A 15,452-nucleotide genomic window follows, 5' to 3' on the forward strand; every position below is an offset into this window, starting at 1 on the left:
AGGAGAAAATTATTGGAAAGAAGGAAAAATTCATATTTGTGAAACATCTTTGAGAACCACAACCTAAGTCAATACTCTGAAGTCTTTTGAGGCATATCTGCAACAGCTGTGTGCATTTAGAGGCTCTAGTTTAACAAATAGTTCTAGCTCCGTCATATTTGATGGAGGCCATCTGTGAACACTAATTACAGCATTTTGCCACAGACTGGCACAGATTTGAGTGGACCATTTTAACACATGAATTTGCTTTGATCTAAACCATGACTTTCTTGCTGTGGTCATGTGTTAGGATGAAACCTCTACTCTACTTTTTATTTAAAATTTTTTGGAACCTTCAACTTTTTAAGGCTGGTAAACTTTAATCTGTTTGTGTGCCAAGCATACTTTTCCTCTTTACTTCATCTGAGTGTCTGTATTTCTACAAAACCGCAGGCGAGCAGCATGTGGTTGGTCCCAGAGACTTGCAGGTGAGTGAGTTGGCCCACAGCTCCGTCAGGCTGACGTGGAGCAAGGCTACCGGGGATGTCACTGGATACCGTCTCCTGGTCACACCTCTCAGCTCCAGGGGACAACTCCTGCTCAACCAGCAGAGGCAGGTGAGAGATGGTCAGGATGCTGGTCTACACCTCCCATTTCTGCCTTTCATTCTTTCCTTTACTTCCCTTCATTGTCCTATCCCTTCCTTTCATGCTTTCTTCCTTCATTACATCTATCTTTTCCCTTACTTTCTTCTTTCAGTCCTTCTTCATTACTTCTTTCCCTCCTCACTTACTTTCTGTTAATTATGTTTCCATACTTATTATAATAAGGGTAATCTATATTATCGAATTTTTATGTTTTAAAATGTGAAAGAGGACTGAAAATGTAGTGAAGTTCTGGAACCTCAAATTAAAAAAAGTGTTGTAATCTTTATTAGTATTTATGAGTAAAAATTACAGTAATGATAACAAACATGCATGTATGAATATTTAATGAACGTGAATCCCAGAAATAGAGTAGCTAATCTTGTCAAATTAACAATATGTGATCAATAGAATTATTAAGATGCCATCAAATCCTGAAATCGCCTGAAGTTTAATGAAAAAAATACATTCATAATAAATTATGTTTATAGACATTTCTCTAATTGAACTGCCTCTGGATAATTGGTGCATCTTTTTCTTTAGATGTCTTTCCTCATCATCTCATGTTGCTTTGCTCTTTCTGAAACATAATTCTTTGATTCATTTTTCACTGATCATCCCTGTTACGCAACAGCTGGATCGGAAGGCAGACGTCAGCTCTGCTGTGGTGACAGAGCTCAGTCCGAAGACGGAGTATTCCCTCACCCTCTACGCCGTCTACCCAAACCTCATCAGCAACTCTGAAACAATCACAGTAAAAACAAGTGGGGGTTGTATTTCAGCATATATTTATCCATTCAAAGCCTTCGTTGTTTTTATTATTACTTTGCTGTACTGCTGTTCTCTAAGCAATGCACTTCTGTCTTTAGCTTCATTGCCCAAAGTATCAAACTTCCGCGTTATCGAGGAGGGCTTATTCTCTCTACGTCTTGGCTGGACTTCTCCTCTGGGAAAGCTCAATGGATTTAAGATCTTTATACCCAGGTGTAAGTTGACTGTCAGTATGACTGGCTTTACAGATTGCATAGCGACAGTGCTTTTACAACCGTGCCTTGCAAACATCCCTTAAACAAGATAATTTAGACAGTTTTTGTGACTCCAGTGGCCTTTATTCATTAATTGCTGGACAGAAAAGAGGACAGAGAGAGACAGGGAAGACATGCAGTATTGGGACAGGGGACATGTCTCTGCATGTGATTCGTCTGCTCTACTACTACTACTGAGCCACGTGGTTCCCCATAATCAGTACTGAAGTCTTTCCTAAAATCTGTTGAATTTACTTTTGGACTTTGACTGGACCATTTTAACACATGGAAATACTTTTATTGTATTTATTCTATTGTTATTCTGGTGAACTTTTGCTCCAGTCTTAAATTTAGCTTATACTAGTTTTATTTGGGATTTTCCCTGCATATATTGTCCCATTAATTCTGATTTGCTTCTTTATCTCTGTTGTACAAAAGCATCCCTACAGCATGATTCTGCCACCACAATATCTCATTATTAGAGCTGGGTGTTAAAGATGATGTGAAGTGTTACTTTTTGCCTGCCATAATGTAGCATGTGGGCTAAAAAGTTACATTTTGGTCTTCTGTTATCAAAGCACCTTCTTCCTTGTGTTTGCTCTAACCTCTTGCATGACATGTGGCAAACAGGGAGTTTTCTTTCAGCAGTTGCTTTATTTTGCTGCTGTTCCATCAAAGCCAGAGAGTGTGGAGTGCAGGATCTGTAAACCGATTTATATTGAGATTAAATTAATCTCAGGTGAAGTTCATTGGCGAATTATGCAACTTCTAAAGGTTCAATTGGAATAGATTTTATTTCTCGGCACATGAGTGAAATAGTAACAAAATAGATTTATGTTTTTGTTTGCAACTTGACAAAAGCTGAAAATATTCAATGGGAATAAATACGTTTTTGGAAGACACTGTAGAAATGGTATCATTGAGATAATTTTGTTTAATTTTTCTGATGCTCTTCAGCCAACAGACCAGGATTAGCATATGAGCAGCTGCTTCCTGGAGACATCTCTTCTCATGTGATTGACGGCCTGGAAGAAGATAAAAAGTATACCGTCAATATCTATGCGGTTTATCCCGAGGGGCCCAGTGAACCAGTGTCATTAGTGGGAAAAACATGTAGGTGTCTCACATTGAAATAAAATGTTTATTCAAACAGGAAAAAAACACTTCAGTATTATCATGTTTTGGGGAAAGCATGTTTATTACTTGATTGCCCTTCATAATAGTCAGCTTTAAAAAAGAGAATATCTATAAGAAAGTTAATTAATACATTTATTAGAATAAAGTAAACACCACTATGTAGTACCTCAACATTTCCACAATAGGGAGGTATTGTTCTAAAAACAATCTGCCAGTAGGACTGTAGGCTGCATGAGGTCTCAGCGTCTGCATATAAAAGTGGATTAAAAGATTTTGAATTTTTTTTTTTTGCATGAATTTTATTTGATTAGCAATTTTATTAAATGTTCCTACAAGTTTTTTTTTTTTAAAATAATATTTTAGGATAATTAAAACTTATAAATAAAATATTGCATTAACCTTTGAAAATGGTTTTTGTATATCTTTGAAATGTCGTTAACAGTAAAATTAGTAGCAGTCAAGCAGTTCCTGGTCCAGAATGCCACTACAGATACCGTCCAAGCAAGGTGGGAGTCAGTCAAGGGGGCAACAGGATACCGTCTGACATGGGCATCCCCAGGTGCTGTACCCTCTCTGTATTTTTAGAGAACACTGGTATACTGTGTGTTGTGTTGCTCCTAATAATGTGTTCTTCATTCTGGAATGCGCTTCTTCTCCTATTGTCCTGCAGATGGTCACATAGAGAACATCAACCTTGGGGAGAACTTCAACTTCTACATGATCCAAGGCCTGCACTCAGGCTCTGAGTACATCGTCACAATCAACCCCATCTTTGGAGACACTGAGGGACCCATCACCACCAACAATGTCAAAACATGTAAAACCATCTTTGTTAGATGTTACTGAGTTTAGGTTTACACAACTCTGCAATCACTAGTTGGCATTTTTGTACAGTGTATGTAAATATCTCAGCTGTATGTCCCTGACAAGTATATTCTATATCTGGTCGTTCTTGTATTTTTTTTTTTGTTTTCTTCTTTCAGTGGAAAGCAGTGCTGTTCAAACTCTGAAGGCTTCTGCTGTCAGCACTAGTTCAGCTGTAGTGTCTTGGAACAGCGTCCCAGGGGCCACAGGATACAGGCTGGCATGGGGACCCACCCCAGGTACTACCTATGTTTTGTGCTTTAAATTTAATAGTGTGTTCCCAAGCTTTATCATACAACCCCTGAGTATTCTTTACTAGAAAAACCACAAGGTTAATTACTTCCTTACATTGTTTCTATATTGTAATGGCAACGTTAAAAAAACAATACATACACCTAAATGAACACTTAGGCCAGTACTGCCATCCAGAAGATTGTTGGGAAATTTTTTATTTTTTAGGGGAAAAAAGGAAATTATTGCAGAGGAGTCTTGTATAATACCAAGTGGGAGGGAAATAAGTCACTTGGGGATATTGCACATGAAGGAAAAACTAAAATATTTATTTCATTTTTAGAATTTGCTGGTCGAGATCGTCCAAGGCAATTGGCTTTAAACAGCAGCACCACAGAATACAAGCTGAAGAACGTGGCTCACGACACAGGATACGTCCTGACTCTATACGTGCTTTTTGGGTCCGCCGTCGGGCCTGGCATCTCTGCGACGTTTAGAACTTGTGAGTACTTCTGCTGCATTTCTCTGGTCCCCATGTTGCAAAACTGATCTAAAGACAAGCAGGGTTGGCACACCACACATCACAAGTTACGGCTATGGATGCTGTCAGAGAGTTTTCTCACAGTATGCAAAATGTGGCGGTGAAAGTGTTTGTAATAAATTAGTTTTGGAACACTGCTTGACTGGCATGGCCATGATTGATTGATTGATTGATTGTAGCTTTTGGCATAAGACCTGTTCAGATTCTTGGATGACCAATCCATGCCAAATGGATGAGCTACTACTGCTGCTAAAAGGCTCCTCCATGCAGCACTGTGTGGAACCAGATTTGTTGGCACCACAATAACAAACCCCTCTGATCTTGGATGTTTTTCATGCTCAGAGCAGTCAGGATATTCATGCTCCATCACGTCTTTATTGGGGACGCACTGTGATCTTAAAGCACCACAGAGAACCCCCCTCAAGACCTTGTTGAGCTCATTCAAATTCTGGCTGATTTTTAATTGTTTTTTTTCTCAGTGTGTAACAAGGAGGGCTTATGAATAAACATGGCAACATTACATATGAACTCTACATTATATTATACTAATTATTTCCTTACAAATATCTCTATGCATATTTTGGTAATAGTACCCACACATGGCAATCCTAAAGCAAATCTGCTTTTTGTTCAGTTAATTGATGAATAGAACAAACTTGATCTTTCTTTAAAAAGAAAGCAGATGAAACAGAAGATAGTCCGTATGATTATTTTCATAATCCATGGATGTGTTTGGATTATTTTGGTTTGGTATTTTTTGTATATTGATGATGCTTCATTCAAAATTCGTGTTCAGATTCCTAGCTCTTATTTCCTTTGCATGTTACATTAGATTCTCAAGTGGGTGGTATTGTTTAGTTTGTTTATTGAGATTTTGTTGTTTTCTGCCGGTGCTCCCTGAGTTGAGTCGATCTGTACTAGTCACAGGTCTTGGATGTTTTTCTTGGATGCAGTTCGTTCAGTTAATTGGACTCACCTGCTTCTCATGGCATTGATTACATTCTTTATACAGTTTCCTTCACTATTGCATTCCCATGGTTCCTGGTTCTTTTGTTTGTTTTTGGGGGGTTCCGTCCACAACCCTTCTCTGTGATTGGAGGGTTCCTAATTACTGCTTTGCGTCCAACAACCTATCATAAAAGTTTAAAGTTTAAAAATGACATTTTGTTTTCATTAACTGCCATGAATTGCTATACTTGTCGAAACTGCTCTACTTATCTTGGTGAAATAAATAAAATATGATAAATTCATAAATAATTTAAAAAATGTGTTTTGTTCTTAATTTGTAAATGGTTACTCTTTTACTTTCTCAGCTCCTTTAGGTTATGTGTCCAACTTTAAGGTGACATCTTACACTAGTACCTCCATAGCTGTGGAGTGGAGTCCTATTGTTGGAGCCACAGAGTACAAGCTTTCTTGGTACACAGGTGAACCATTTAACCTTAAATTTGTATTTTGTGTGCTACTCTGCCTAATTTTTTTGGAACTGTTTTTATTTCCCTCATTTAATTATCTCTGTGTCGATGTTTACAGATAACGGCAAACCACAGTCCCAGTATCTAGACCGAAGTGTCCTGTCCCACCAGATCAAGAATCTTATCCCACAGTCCACTTACACAATAACTATCCTTGCAGTGTACGGCAACTTGGAGGGACCAGATATCTCCTTGTCTCAACTAACATGTATGAAAGAAAAGCAGATTTTCTGTTCATTCTGCAATGAACTTTCTTCTGACCTGTGAAGTTGTGCATTCACATAAGTTCAGTAATTTCCGCTCTAAATCCTTATATTTTTATAAATATTTTCCTGTTCACACTAACTTTTATATCAATGAACAAGAAAGTAGCTTCAAATCATTATTTTAATAAAGACAAAAAGCTATTTAAACCAATCTGAGCCCATGTGAAAAGTACTTCCCTCCTGTGACTACAACAAATCAGTAAGATGGCAGGTTAAGTGCAATTTGATAAAATGAGTTCAAACTTGGATGTAAACACATCTGTTTTCAGCTGAAGTCTCAGAGTCGGAGCCAATCCAGCCAGTGAGGGAGCTAAAAGTTGTGGACATTGGGGTAAATTCCTTCACCTTGTCTTGGAAGAAAACACCAGGAGTTTCAGGATACAAAATCTACTGGATTCCCTTTCTTGGTGAGAACTTGCTTAAAAGAAAAGTCAATTTGTCTATTAATTAATAGACTATGCATAATCACCTAACTTGCAAAGGTTATCATAGCATAAAATTAGTATTCATTTTGTAATTGACTCATTTTGTGCATTCGTTTTGGTTATAAAAAGGAAAAAAAACATTAAATGTTAACATTCTAGTCTCCTGTGCCTCATCATGTTATAGTTTCAACCATGTAAGTGTTCACAGCAGTGTTGCTCCACACTTCCAGATTGTGCATGCTTGATTCTAATTATTTTTTGCTCTAGGGGGTAAGGAGAAATCCCAAGTGGTACCTGCTGCTTCCACATCTTTCACCATGGACAACCTTCAGGAGAGCTCGGCTTATAAGATCCAGGTTTCCCCTATGATTGGTGGAAGAGAGGGAAGTCCTGTCCTGGTCACTGCACGGACATGTGGGTTCTCAATTCCCATTACACTGAGCAGAAACGTGTTGCCTAATGTGTCCACACATCTTTACAATGCAGTGTGTAGATTTTAAATTGGGAGGAAATTGTATCAGAAGGGAAAAACTTTGAAGAGGCATCTCTTTAACAGTCAGACTTTAATTATTTTATTATTTAGCTTGTGCATCTGTTTTTGTAATTTTGTGATCTAGTGGATCTTCCAAAAGTGGAAGGGTTTGCTGCCCTGAACACAACTGAGAGCAGCGCAGTTCTGAACTGGACTCGTGTAGCAGGAGTTTCTGGGTATCTTCTCTCTTGGAGGCATATTTCAGGTCAGTGTGTTGATGACAAATCTTTGTTTTTGGATCACTTAAGTTCTGCACATTTCAGTAAAACCCAAGAAGTTAAATTACCTCTGCAAAGTAGAGATTTGAGAACTGAACCAATTGTGGTTTTAAAGTCATTATATGTCTCAACAATTTCTATAAAAGTGGGTGTGCTGCATTTTAACATAAGGATAACATACTTGTGGTTAAATTTTCTTGATAAATGAATATAATTCCTTATAAAAATGATCTCAATTAGACTTTGAAATTATTTGATTGGCAAAACGCAATATAATGACACACTATTAATTTCTTGATGAATAAATGTCACTAATTTGTTCTTCCTGTTTTTAGTGTTGGACACAAAAACAGAAACCCTGGGTCCTGCCTTTTCATCCTATAAGATCAGTGACCTGCAGTATGGTAGAACATACATTTTCTCCATCAGACCATTGTACGGCGAAGTGGAGGGGCCTATAAGCACCATATATCAGAGGATATGTAAGAATTTACACAAATAATTTGAACAAGAAATCTGTGAAGTTCTATTTTAGATTTCAGTACGAATTGTATGTGCAATTGAAATATAAACTTTGGTTTTGTTCTGTTGTCTTCACTCCTATCATTATGCACAGTTTATTTAGAAACACACAAAAACATTATTGTTAGATTAAGGAATAAAATTGTGGTTTCATTACATTTACATAGAACATACAAAACATAATTTTGACTTAACACTGCAGAATTTTATATCTTAAAAAAATAGAGACCATAATGTTTAATATTATAACATTATTTTGTTAGAAATAACAAGGTTCTTCGGGTTCAAGCCCTCACAGCATACAGATATAAAGTACAGATGTAAAAACTGTAAAGGAAATAAATTAAGAATAGTGATGATCAAGTGACCGAGTGAGAAATGGGACAAATGTTCCTGAGACTGATGTCAGAGAGGTATACGGCTACAAGAAGCGTCTCACTGAAGTCATTACAGCCAATAGCTGCGAGGGTGACCTAAGTAAAAATGAGTATAGTATTTAAATGCAATCAAAAGGCTTGTTTTTTTTATGAATAAACAATATCTATATGTACTAGTAGATGATGTAATTTGTAAGTTTAATATTAAAAAAATCTTAAACTGTTTTTTATTCAATTTTACCAAAGTGTTTTGCAGGTACTTCTTTAGTTTGGCTTACCTTATAACTAAAAATGATGGGTTTTATGAATTTCAGTAGGGCAGGATGATCCTGTGAAACCAGTCCAATTTGTTGGTGCAACTGTGACCCCGAAACCCCCTCGTGTCACAGCTGGCCCCAACACCGTGTTCGTCGTCAACCCAACCATTGCTCAACCAGCTGCCAGGGACACTGAGCCCCCCACAGCTGCACCACCAGCTAACTCCATAACTACTAAAAAGCCTCCAGTCCAGCTCAGTGTCACTAAGGCCAAGGAGGCTGCAGTCACTTCACTGAAAGTATCCACAGGCTCCACAAAGTCAACAGCTCCACCACAGCCAGGTTTTTCAGAAATGCTGCTCACGGTCTGTTTAATATGAGAATATCAAACATCCATGTGTTAGGCATGTCTTCTCTGTTTCATCAGTATGTGGAAAGACCAAAGCAGACATAGTCTTCTTGGTGGATGAGTCGTCAAGCATCGGCGTTAACAACTTTGCCAAGATGAAAGACTTCATTTTCCGAGTGACCACTTACTTCCCCGTTATCGGCGCACACGGCACACAGGTCTGTCACTTAGTGAAATCGGTCTTGTTCTCTCTTTTGTTGGCTTGATGATTTGCTGAAAATTAGCCCCAGACTTGCATCACTTTGGCTACAAGTATTTTTGAACAAATTCAAACCTGGTTTTAATGCTGCAGATGCTGTTTTATATTACTGATAACTGTAGTTCACAAAACATACTTTTTGTTCAGGGTAGGATTAAATAACTGTAACATGTTGTGAAGTTTTTTAATAATTGGGCATAATCAGACAGAAAATTTATTAAAGTAAAGGTGCTCAGCTACTTGGCTTTGTACTTAAGACGACTGAGAATATTAGCAGAAGGAAGAAAGCACAAAAAAATGGAGCAACTACTAAACATCTGTCATGATTATCCATTCAGCACTCTTACATTAGATCAAAAAGCCAATATGCTGATTATGAGCACTTTTCTCCTTTGTCATCTTGTAGGTTGCCGTGGTTCATTACAGCGATGAGCCTCGTATTGAGTTCTATCTAAGTGACTTCAAAGACAGAAACTCTGTGCTCAGGGCTATCAGAGGGCTGCGCTACAGAGGTGGCAACACCAAAACAGGTGAGCTGAAACGACTCAAAGGTGAACCGTGTTTTTCTCTGTCTTCCACAGCATCAAATGGCAGGTAAATATTTTAAAAGTGATTTGTCTATTGATGTCACAACCTTAAGGATGTACCATACTGATGTAGAGGGAAAAAGAAAAAAAACAATCTCCTTTACTGCTATGATGTTGATGCTCTTAAAACTGTTTTTTCTGACACAAGCCAATAAAATTGACTTTAAAAAGCAAAGTAAAATGACTTAACAATAAACACTGTTTATAGAAACTAAAGAAGATCAACATGTTGGAAATAGAAGTTATCTGAATACTATATTAGGATATTTGTGTCTTCAGGAAAAGGCATCGGCTATGTTCTGCAGGAACTGTTCAAAGAGTCTTTGGGGATGAGACAAGATGTGGCCCATGTCCTGGTTCTGATCACAGATGGCAGGGCCCAGGATGATGTGACACCACCTTCCAGGATTGCACGGGCTTTAGGTGAGTTTCGGAAACCTCTGAATCCCTGAAAAACTTAATAATACAGGGTCTTTTAAATGTGTTCTTGCCTATTTCACACATTTTGTCTGTTCTGAGAGCTTAGATATTGACAACCTTTTGTATCCTAAGAACCATTCTAACTAATACTTGATTGGAGCTGAAAAAACCTGTGTGAGCCTTTTGGAAAAAATGTACTTTTCCAAGTTTTATAATGCCCAACTTTTTAAAAATTTGTCTCTGGTTAAATTTAATTTGTAGTTTTAGCTCTCAGGAAAAAAACCTAAAAAACAAAATGTTCTACTCTTGCTGACATTCTGTTGTGGAGTTTCTACTAATTAAAATGGAACAAAATAGTAGTTGATTTATATATTTACAATAGACTAAAACTAGGTACTATATAATTGTGCTCTCTTTTGTTCCTACGGCAATATCTCTTTTTAATGCAGTACAAGGTAGGGGGACTTGTACCTGATTTAGTGTTTGTAGCAACTGTCGGTCAATCATGAAATACACGGCTGTACTCTTCCCATTATGTCTTGATTTGTATTTCATGTCCTTTTGGTATGTTTTGTTTTTATTTTTTAATCTTTGATACTTTGTCTTTTAGTTTTTATACTTGCTGCAACATCAATTGCCCATTTGGAATACGAATAAATCTGAATCTGTGAAATGGAATGATTTCAAAATTAGGTGTTCATTTGTGTTAAAGCCCCTAATGTCAATGTAGACCAAATCTTCTTCCACACATTTGCTGCACAAAATACATGATGTCTGGTAAAATGTAAATATAACCGTTAATTGTTTATTTTATCTGTGGATTCCTTATTCCAACTTAGCCATAAAGGTGCGATTTGTGGAATGCGCAACTAATAGTTGATAGATAAAAGCTCTGATTTAAGTTTAGGACTTTCACTGCAAGTTTGCAGTTGTGTGAAACTCTTTGTGTCTCTGGATGATTGAACGTTGCTCCTTAAACTGCTGAAAAATATTTCACATCAAACGACTGCACTGAATGAGTTCATCTTAATATGAAATTATATTGGTTGAAGAAAATATGTTAGCATATTGATACACTTTTAATTATAGAAGTGAACAAACTTAACTCTTGAAATAGAGAAATTATATCTCAATTTAATTTAAACACTTTGGTGAATACTGAATTATTGCAGGTACATTGCTGTATACAACATTGAATATTTCAATCTATTTCTCTGTAGGGGTTAGCATATTAGCAGTTGGAGTTTCCAATGCAGACATCGAGGAGCTCAATAAAATTGCAGCTCCCAGAAGCTATAAAAATATCTTCTACTCTCCAACCTTTGATGACTTCCCCTCCATAGAGAGAGAATTTATCCAAAGCATCTGCAGTGAGGAGCTTCTCTCTGAATTCAAACTACAGGATGAGGTAAGAAAAGGAAAGACTGCCTCAATAGTTTTCTTCTTACTTCTCATACTACAATGAGTGGAATGAGTTTATATTCCCTGCACACACAAAAGAAAAACAATGCCAATCGAAGCATCGCAGTTATCTTGTGGTAATGATGCGGTTTTATTGTATGTAGAAGTCTTTCAGAGCACACAGGAATGTGCAATTTCGATTCGTGTAGAGATGGGAGTTATTCATGTGGAAAAGGAGACATTCAGTCCATCTTCAAACTCACAAACAATAGCTCTGCAGGAGCAAATACGTCACCGTTCTTGACTTCATTTTGACGTCAGAGCAGTGGATAGAGGAGATGAATGCAGAGAGAGATCCAATGTCAAAGGCAAGCCTTCTATGCCATTAGGCTCCATTGGAGAGTTAACATTGTGTTCTTTTCTTGTCATTTCGTGCTCAGTTTGCTCAGTTGGACACTCCGACTGAAGACCCAGAGGAGCTGAATAAGCCTTTAGGTCCCTGCGCCTCACAGTGTGCCAAGGTGTGTACCCCTCAACACATTGAACAAGTAAATCTGAGTTTGAGTTTTGGTTTGCTGCTCATAATCATCTTAATTGTATGCTTCAACAGGGCCAGAAAGGGGAAAAGGTGTGTTAACTGTCTCACAGTAGCATTTTAGATTATTTAAATTGGTGTTTTAGTAATCTGTTTTTCTTCATTTTAGGGAAACGGTTTTGGTCTTGGTGGTTTGGTATGTTTACTCTTTATATTTGATCATTTTTTTCTCATAGTTTAATTTATTCTGCATTTTTCAGACTTTTTTTCATCATGCTGTAACTTTATAAAATATAATTTTGTAGCAATTTAGGCAAAGCCCTGGACAGTTTGATCCTTTCATATCATCCAAAGGAGAAAGAGGAGAGAAGGTAAGAACCAACATGCAAACTCAACATGCATTTTCATGTTATCATGCATTGTAATATCTCTGCCCCACTGTGCCAGCAGAACAATGTAAATTCCACATTACTGATCCCAATATACATACAGTCTTCAAGCCTGGAGCACATCAACAGTGATGCACATATTTAAAAGTTGTGATGAGACAAAATCCCTTTCATTTGAGATTGAGGACTAATTGTTTTCCTATGTGGGACACGTAGGAACACCTGTGCCACGCTCCTCTTAGAAATAGGAACTCTGACCCGGAAAGTGTATCATGCTAACTTCTTCAGCAGTTGTCACAAATACTTTGGGCATTTGTATCTTGGCAACAGATATGCTGAATTTGCTTTTACTGCACGTGCATGTCATCAAATTCTTGCCAAAAATGTGACCTTATCATGAAAATCAGGGTTCATGTCCAAGGAGAGCAAACAAAAAGTCCCCAGATGCATTTTAGCCCCAGTCTTTGTAAAACTATAGTCAATTCTAAACACTGCCCTCTGGTGGCCAAAATGTGCAACAGAAATCAATGTAATGAACATATTTAAGTGTACAAAACCACAATTTGTGCAACAACCTTCAGAATGAACGAATTTATCAGCTTTTCTGCCTGTTTGATAGCAAACGTGACGTATTCACATCATATTAAGAAAATTATTTCAATGTGTTTCTTAACAATCCTGAGGAAGTTATGCATTTGTGTAAAGATTAAAGTTCTCGATCTATAGGGACCTCCAGGAACAGATGGTATCCCTGGGCTGCCAGGGCGACCAGGACGAACGGGACCTCCAGGTTCTGCTGGTCAGCGGGTAACTAAATTCAGAAATAAATAAATCCCATTGTTAATAGTCAGATTCTGAAAAAAATCATGTTTTGTTTTTTTCAGGGCCTTCCAGGCTTTCCAGGGGAAATGGTGAGATCAAGAAAAGTTTTGAAATAACTTTGTGAACTTGAATTAGTTTGAGAAAATATTATTTTTCTCTAAATGCAACAAAAATCATATCTAGCACCTGCTGCTTCTCTTTTCTTTAATGTATCAAGAGGGCCTACCAAAATGCTGTTGCGGATATGGACAATATATAAATCATAAAATGCCATATTTTTGTGTACCATAAAATAATGGTACACAAGGCACACGCACAAAAAATGTTGCAAAGAACAACGGGAAGACGTTTCCAGAGACATACTTTCTAGCTGTGAATGTAGCAAAAGGTGCTTCTGCAAAAGGGACTGAATGTAAACATACCCACACTTTTCAGTTTTTTGTTTGAAACACAAATTGTGCACTATTGGTCTGCTACAGAAAATCGGATGAAAATATCTAGAAGTTCGTGCTTGTAACATAATTGTGACAAATTTAAAGGGATAGGAAAACCACAAATTATTAATCTTAGTGGAAAGTCTGGAGACAATGGATTTAAAGAAATTATTAGGTTTTATAAAATGTTTTGATCTTTTTAAATGTCAAATTAATTTTGTATTTTATCTTTTCATGCTGTCTCATCTCTGTCCTTCGGCAGGGTCCTCCAGGTGTCCCCGGCTCCAAGGGACAAAGGGGAGAGAGAGTAAGTCAGATGTTGGGCTAAATTCTCCAGACTGAGTTCACCAGAATTTTTTCTATTTCCTGAATTAATATCTGCAGCGACTTATGAACGTTGTGCAAAACTTCACCTTTTACTTTTGTTGCATCAAAGGGAGAGCCTGGCTATGTCATAGCTGGTACAGATTCAAATTTTGTGCCTGGAAGAAAAGGAGAACCTGGATCTTCAGTAAGTTTTAAAGAAAGTGTTTGGCGTTGAGTGATGCTGAGCAGTTCAAACCTAATTTCCTGGAGTTGCTCAGGGCCCGCAGGGACCACCTGGGGTACCGGGAGCGAATGGATCACCTGGCCTCCCCGGCCAGCCAGGCCCGCCAGGATCACCAGGAATATCTGTGAAGGTAGATCTTCACTATTTCTCTTTGTTTTATCCTTACCCACTGATGTGTTGCGTAACAAACTGAATAATTTGGGAGAAATGGAGATATTTTTGGTACGTTGATCCAGCTGTGCTGCTTTTCTTTTTGTGCTTTGTAGGGAGATCCTGGAGCTACGGGAGCCAAAGTAAATATGAAGCCTCTCTTGTGTTTCTTTGTGTTAAATGACTTGTTGGTTCTTTGGCTTTAATTTTACTTTAACACAATTCTTGCACTTAAGCCTATTTTTATAACCGCAGATTCACTTTCTTTGTTATATAATATGCTGGGTTTCTTCATAAATTTTTGAAAGGGTTTACGAGGGAAGCAAGGCTTGAAAGGAGACAAAGGAGAGCCGGGAAAAGATGTAAGTTCATAATTGTTACATTTATAGATAGTGGGAAAAGACATTGTCCAAGAAAGAAGGGCTAATATTTAAATTTAATGGGCAAAAAAAATATTGAAATACTCCTTTTTAAAAATGTTTTTCTTTCACTGTTACATTATGCAAACTCCTGCAGGGTATTGCAGGTCTTCCTGGTCCCATTGGCATTGATGGCATACCAGGATTGCCAGGTCACAAAGGAGAAAAGGTAAAACATCCTTTATACCTGTGAGTGAATACATCTTGGACTTACAGATTTAATTTGCTATGGATGCATCTTCTGCAGGGTAAAGATGGACAAGGTATACAAGGAATCCAAGGTCCTCAAGGAGAGAAAGGAGACAAGGTACATAAGTCAATGTTGCTGTGTTGAATTTAGCACAATTTCAAAAGTATTGAGAAAAGAAACAATGGAAATGCATATTGGTTGTCGTTGTGCTATGATCACAAATACAGAAGAATGAAGGCTGTTGATACTTAAAAATAGGTGGTTTGGTCAGATAAGACGGACAAACCTTTAGTCAAACACTTCATGTGGCCTGGCAGAAAACAAGAAAATGGTGCAAAGCTCCCACTCTGTATGCTCCAACCTTGAACAATGATGAAAGGCTAGCTGCTTCTACTGAGCAAAAGAGTTTGTTCACTGTCCTAACAGGAGAGGTGTCTAATGGTGCCAAATGTAC

The 15,452-nt window shown here is 37.6% G+C and overlaps 1 protein-coding gene and 1 long non-coding RNA gene across 8 annotated transcripts in view; one reads left to right on the forward strand and one right to left on the reverse strand.

The window, feature by feature from the left end:
* Positions 1-15,452, forward strand: part of col7a1l (collagen type VII alpha 1-like) — an 80,305-nt gene that overhangs the window by 27,961 nt on the left and 36,892 nt on the right. For all 7 annotated transcript variants that reach the window (XM_028043690.1, XM_028043691.1, XM_028043695.1 and 4 more), the window contains 32 exons: positions 433-596; positions 1,258-1,387; positions 1,493-1,609; positions 2,606-2,761; positions 3,228-3,344; positions 3,456-3,602; positions 3,769-3,888; positions 4,224-4,382; positions 5,735-5,848; positions 5,955-6,104; positions 6,432-6,569; positions 6,855-7,001; positions 7,205-7,324; positions 7,673-7,819; positions 8,551-8,835; positions 8,921-9,060; positions 9,508-9,631; positions 9,968-10,111; positions 11,329-11,516; positions 11,950-12,030; positions 12,120-12,137; positions 12,214-12,240; positions 12,350-12,415; positions 13,160-13,240; positions 13,318-13,344; positions 13,952-13,996; positions 14,126-14,200; positions 14,274-14,369; positions 14,506-14,532; positions 14,698-14,751; positions 14,906-14,977; positions 15,056-15,115. In XM_028043690.1, coding sequence (XP_027899491.1) covers positions 433-596; positions 1,258-1,387; positions 1,493-1,609; positions 2,606-2,761; positions 3,228-3,344; positions 3,456-3,602; positions 3,769-3,888; positions 4,224-4,382; positions 5,735-5,848; positions 5,955-6,104; positions 6,432-6,569; positions 6,855-7,001; positions 7,205-7,324; positions 7,673-7,819; positions 8,551-8,835; positions 8,921-9,060; positions 9,508-9,631; positions 9,968-10,111; positions 11,329-11,516; positions 11,950-12,030; positions 12,120-12,137; positions 12,214-12,240; positions 12,350-12,415; positions 13,160-13,240; positions 13,318-13,344; positions 13,952-13,996; positions 14,126-14,200; positions 14,274-14,369; positions 14,506-14,532; positions 14,698-14,751; positions 14,906-14,977; positions 15,056-15,115 — 3,536 coding nt within the window. The remainder of the gene's footprint in view (positions 1-432; positions 597-1,257; positions 1,388-1,492; positions 1,610-2,605; positions 2,762-3,227; positions 3,345-3,455; positions 3,603-3,768; positions 3,889-4,223; positions 4,383-5,734; positions 5,849-5,954; positions 6,105-6,431; positions 6,570-6,854; positions 7,002-7,204; positions 7,325-7,672; positions 7,820-8,550; positions 8,836-8,920; positions 9,061-9,507; positions 9,632-9,967; positions 10,112-11,328; positions 11,517-11,949; positions 12,031-12,119; positions 12,138-12,213; positions 12,241-12,349; positions 12,416-13,159; positions 13,241-13,317; positions 13,345-13,951; positions 13,997-14,125; positions 14,201-14,273; positions 14,370-14,505; positions 14,533-14,697; positions 14,752-14,905; positions 14,978-15,055; positions 15,116-15,452) is intronic.
* Positions 13,156-15,429, reverse strand: LOC114160840 (uncharacterized). The gene is made up of 3 exons (XR_003598875.1): positions 15,285-15,429; positions 15,023-15,092; positions 13,156-13,244 (listed from the first exon to the last, which is right to left on the reverse strand). It is a non-coding gene; the product is annotated as an uncharacterized LOC114160840 (long non-coding RNA).

This window comes from Xiphophorus couchianus, chromosome 17 (assembly GCF_001444195.1).
Source record: "Xiphophorus couchianus chromosome 17, X_couchianus-1.0, whole genome shotgun sequence".
Lineage (NCBI taxonomy): Eukaryota > Metazoa > Chordata > Actinopteri > Cyprinodontiformes > Poeciliidae > Xiphophorus > Xiphophorus couchianus.